General features: G+C 37.6%; 1 protein-coding gene across 1 annotated transcript; it reads right to left on the bottom strand.

The window, feature by feature from the left end:
• Positions 1–1,106: 1,106 nt before the first annotated feature.
• Positions 1,107–5,138, bottom strand: LOC102752985 (protein FAM111B). Its single transcript, XM_015569340.1, is given in 4 exon segments — positions 1,107–1,655; positions 1,657–1,973; positions 2,156–3,416; positions 4,979–5,138. Coding segments are annotated over 4 exon segments (2,121 nt in total). The 5' UTR covers positions 5,060–5,138; the 3' UTR covers positions 1,107–1,193.
• Between the last annotated feature and the right edge of the window lie 328 nt (positions 5,139–5,466).

Raw genomic sequence — 5,466 nt, 5'->3', positions numbered from 1 at the left:
TATTAAAGTGTATTAGACAAGAACATAGGCCAGCAAATTTCAGTTCCTATGATTAAAAGATGGTCTTTTTTTTAAATTAAATACCTGATTAATATAACATAATTATTTTACTAGAAAAGAACTGACCAAAATAAGGCTTATTTTCTAACTTCATTTGTCCTTGGGTGTGGACAGCAAATTACACTAATTGGATTTCTTCTATCAGTCTCCCTGAGTGCTTTAGCATAACTATTTACCCTCTTTTTAGGGAGGCAAAATGCAAATCATTGACTTTTAAGTGTCCTTGGTTTAGGGGAAACAGTTTTCTAGATGGTTGTGTTGTAATGTACCCCTCGAATCACACAAGGACGCCTCAAGAAGTCGAATTAAAGAGTCACATTTATTGCAAATCCGGGACTATGAAGGGGGCATTTCGCTCTCCCAGATCTCATAGTGCCGGCCCCAGCCCCAACACCAGATTTATATAGGCAAAGATCACAAAGGTATTGATTACATCCCAAGGTTTGGAATGAGGAATCTGGTTCGCAAAAAAAGCAGTTTACAGAAGCAGAAGCAGCATGTTATCTAAATTATAGTTTTGGGTCTCCGGATCACTGAATTGACAGAAACACATTAAGCAGTTTACTTAAGCATGTTATCTAAATTATAGTTTTTTGGTCTCTGGAACACTGAGTCAACAGGGACACATTAACTGGAGCCCTCTGACCTTGGGATAATTGTGTTGTCCTTCCCAGGTAAAGGAAAATGTGTATTCTAAGACCAGTATGACCACAACCAATGGGATATTCACATTACAATCAATAGGGTATTTAATCAAATGGGGTGATTTATGCAATTCAGAAAATTAAAATAACTTTTCTATTATTTTAGCAAGCAAATAAGTACAGAAGCCAGACAGGAGGGTTAGAGTTAAACTATAGTTTCTACCTGAGATAATTGCTACCATACTTCAGTTGCAAATTGCTGTTTAAATATCTCAGTTTCCCTGTTCTGCTTGCCTGGCTTACTGGCCTGTATAATTTAATTAATTTCCTTTTAACTTTTCTCTTTTCCTTCTTATCACATACACAAACTTCACAAATTTCACACTTTCAAATTAGCCTTCAAAACCTTCTTTCTATGTCCTTAAAAAATGCATATCCATGCCTCAGACCTTTCATTAAGTAGTTCTACTCTTATATTCTTTCTTTCTGTCACAGCTTCAGCAAATTGTACTGGCCTTTTCTTTCTTTGTTTTTCTCTTCAGTTAACAATTTATAAAAGGCCTCATTTTTCTGTTTAACATCACAAAGAATTGATTCCATAGAATAGCCAAATTCAATAAAGGAACATTCCTTATCTCTGAGGTCATAAAACTGTCCGAAGGAGTGCATGGCAACTACTTTGTCAAATTGATTAATCACTGGGGAGCCAGAGGACCCACTCAAAAAACATGTATCAGAACTAAGTGCATCAGTCCTAGCCACAAGTGAGAAACTTCTTGAGGTAAACATAGAGAAAGTGTGGGGTACTGCATATTGACCATGCTCTGAATACTTCTAGTTATGATTCACTGTAGTAATCACAGCACACTCATCTATTTTCTTGGCCTGGCCTTCTGGGTGGCCAATTAAATAAAGCAAACCACTAGATGGCAAAGAGGAAATTTTTTCCAATTAGGCCTGGAGGAAATTCATTTCCATTTGCTTTTCGTTTTAAAATGGTATAATTCAAAACTGTATCAGACACTTCAAACCATGCCTCAATGAAAAACCATTCTTCAGGAGGTTGGAATACTTTAGAAGTGAAAGTTACCTTTGCATGTTTGCTTTTTATACCTGGCCACAAACTTGGCTTTGTGCCTTCTCCCACCATCATGTGTACAACATGTTTACAGGTGAAAATATAAACATCATTGAAGACAAAGCAAGTAGCATTGCCTGTGTTTCCATTATTGTTCCAAAAGATGAACCCAACTGACAGTGGGGCCTTGACTTATGAGTGTCCCGACTAACGAGTTTTTTTGAGATACGAGCTGTCCGGGTTACAAGCCAGCTTTAGATACCGCACCGCTAGTCAGCACAGCAAACATCACAGTGATTTGACATATGAGTAATTTGAGTTATGCGCTCCATCACGGAACGAATTAAACTCGTAAGTCAAGGCCCCACTGTACTAAGTGGAGTATGAAGCTCATAGGTTGCAACTGAAGTAGAATTTTTAGTCACTTTTGCAAAACACTTTTCATATATGTTGAATTGTTAACATGGTGACAGTTTGGTTCTCCTCTGTTCTTCCTAAAAATAACTACTCAATTTTATACATATAAAAACAAATACAACAAAAACAGAAATTAACAAAAGTAAAGTAATCAAATTCATCCTAGATGCATCTTTACTAGAATTTCTCTTTAGCCAGAATTTAGTTTTCTTCCTCTGGATATCCTGATCAATAGCAGATGGCATACCTAGATGTGGCTTTTGTTCCCTGTTTTTTCTTTTGTAATTTTTCTGATAATGACTTGTAATTTTGGAACTATTATGTCTTAGGCTTTGAGGTGGGGAAACTTTTTCTTGACTGTGTTCTACATCTTCAGTTTCTCCATCTATCTCTGGTTCCCAGATCTGATTCTGATTCTGGGGACTGATTTCATGAGTGGCACTTTTATTCTTCTGCTTTATTTTCGTAGGGGTTGATTTGACAGATGGCTTTTTATAAATGTTCATTTTTAAGGTTTTTCCAGATACATGTTCCACCTTGGTCTGTTTTCCATAAATGTTTTTACAACCTTCCTTGAGTTCCCATTCACGTTGGTCCAGGTCAACCCGAAATCGGCCATCTTTACACAGGGCTTCCTTGACAGTCTCACCCTTCGGGGCATAGACACAAAGTGTAGTTGCCTTTTCATGAAGTTCGTTGATCTTAACAATCTTCTTTATTATCTCCCCAATAGCCTCAATGTGAAAAAGAATGCACTCGGTGTCGGGATTTTCACATTGGCGTAATATCTGATCAGTTTCTTTCATATTCTTTCTTCGAACAACCCATATTGTAAAGTGAGAATCTTTAGGGAGGCACTTGAGAGGCATTCCTAAATTTACATACCCTTCTATTGTTTTATCTTCATAAACAAAAATGTCCATATTCTTCCCCATCCTTTGACAGAAATCGTCATTAGCTGTCAGAGCTGAGTAGATATTGTCATTGAGTTCACCAGATGCTGTAAACACACTACGGTCTGATTTTCTGGAGCTTTCATTCAAAGTAAAGGTGAAACAACATTTTTCACTGATTCTCCAATTTGGGTTCTGAGTTTTAAGAAATGCTTCAAACCCATTGACTTCACATTTAAGTTTACTGGTGCTACTACACTCTCTATTGTCAGGTGGAGAATGATCAACAGGTGTGCCAACACATGTCTGCTCCATGTTAGTATCCTTAAGAAAGGAAAGATGAAACTTTCAATAAGATAGCCTTTATTAATAATGTTTCATGTTCTTATAATTGGAAAACTAATCAATATTCTGAATAAAATTTTGATAATATGATGAATAATGACTAATGGAGAAAAATGTCAATCATTAATCCACAGCAGAGATGTATCTTGTTTTTATCCTTCTAAAATTTGATATGCAGATATAAATCTTATGTTACTGAAATTATACTATGCTGTCTAATAGCTTATTTTTCACTAAGCAATCCACCAGTGCTTTCACATGTTTTTAGACAACCTTTAAAAACACAATGTGATGGGCCATATGATATTTCTGTGTACAATAATTTTTAATCCATTCTTCTTTGCTGGATATTTAAATTTCTTCCAATGTTTTACTACTCTAATATGGCAAACATTTCTACATTTAAAACATTTCTGCCTGCCCATCTGATTATTTCCCTGGTGATACATCTACTGCAGAGAGTTGTATTAAGTGTTAAATGAGCTCATCCATAGGAAGTGACAAATTTCCTGGCAGTGGAAATACTGAGACTAAGCTTAGTAGTAAAGCTGGACATACTTAATACATCTTTTGTACATTTGAAACATCACCTTTCAAAAATTCCCATTAAACATATGTTTAGTTTCTATTGTGTACACGGTTTCAACACTACTAAGGAAATATAATAAAATGCTTGATAAATAACAGAATTGGCTAGATATACAAACAGATATACATATTCAAATACAAATAAATAAACAAACATTCTTCTCTCTCTACTCTAAAATCACTTGTGTCTGTCTTGGCTTAATAGTAACATTTTCCTACTTTTGAATAAAAAAGCGTGCTAGTCAAAAACTAGGTTATGATTGCCTGGATTCAAAATCCTTGCTCTGAAGTCCATTACTTTTGTGACTTTCAGAAAGTTGGGTTTCCATTAATTCATTTGTAAAGAAGGGATGGTGATAACATCTACCCCAGAGAGTTGTATTCAATGTCAAATGAGATAATCTATAGGAAGTGACAAGCATAATTCCAGGTACATAGTAATTTCTTAGTAAATGTGAGCTCTATTGCTATTTATGCCTGCCTATATTCCCAATATAAGTGGCTATCCTTTTAATTACTCAGTCACCTTGTCTAACAAGGCATTTTTTAAAAAATATATTTTATTGATTTTTCACAGAGAAGAAGGGAGAGATAGAGAGTTAGAAACATCGATGAGAGAGAAACATCGATCAGCTGCCTCTTGCACATCTACTGGGGATGTGCCCGCAACCCAGGTACATGCCCTTGACCGGAATCGAACCTGGGACCTTCCAGTCCGCAGGCCGGCGCTCTATCCACTGAGCCAAACCGGTTTCGGCTGCATTGTTAATTCATACACTATCATTTCATGCTATAGAAACACATATGTGGATGATTTCCCCAAACATATTTGGAACAACATAAGCAGGGACCATAACTGCCACTCCTTATGAACAGTCCCCTCCAAGGACCCTACTGTGGCACCATGGCTGTAGAACGCTGTTCCAGCCAAGAGGTGTAAAGTGCAGACATACCTGTGAAACTTCAGGTCTGGTACTCTGGTCATATTCAGTAGCACTGAGTGACGTGTTCTCTTCACGTTTCACTGGGTTCATGATGAGTGCCAAGAGAATCTAGCACACTTCCACTACTGGCAAGATGAAGAGAGAGGAACGGGCTTTTCTCACACTTGAAAGGACTAAAACAACACAAGATATACAAAATGACAGCTTTCAAATACTGGGCAGCAGGCAGCTCAGAACCATGACCTCTGGTCCCTGAGAGTGGGAATGAACTGAGGTACCCCACGGATATCTAGCTCCTTGTCTGGGACAATTTCCAGGCCACAACTCAGGGTGGGGAGCCTGGTTGTTTCCCAAATTGAGAAGACAAGCTGAGGGTCATGGGAGGCGTAGGTGGTTCAAGTTTGTGAGTCGGAGTGCTAGAGAGAAGAGAGCAGCAGCTATACAGACAGAGATGGAGAGTCGGAGACCTGCTGGTCAAAACCAGCCCTCCTGCAAAA

The sequence above is a fragment of the Myotis davidii genome, unplaced genomic scaffold, assembly GCF_000327345.1.
Source record: "Myotis davidii unplaced genomic scaffold, ASM32734v1 scaffold1286, whole genome shotgun sequence".
Classification (NCBI taxonomy): domain Eukaryota; kingdom Metazoa; phylum Chordata; class Mammalia; order Chiroptera; family Vespertilionidae; genus Myotis; species Myotis davidii.
Note: the sequence above shows the minus strand (reverse complement) of the source record. Positions and strands in the feature narration are given on the sequence as shown.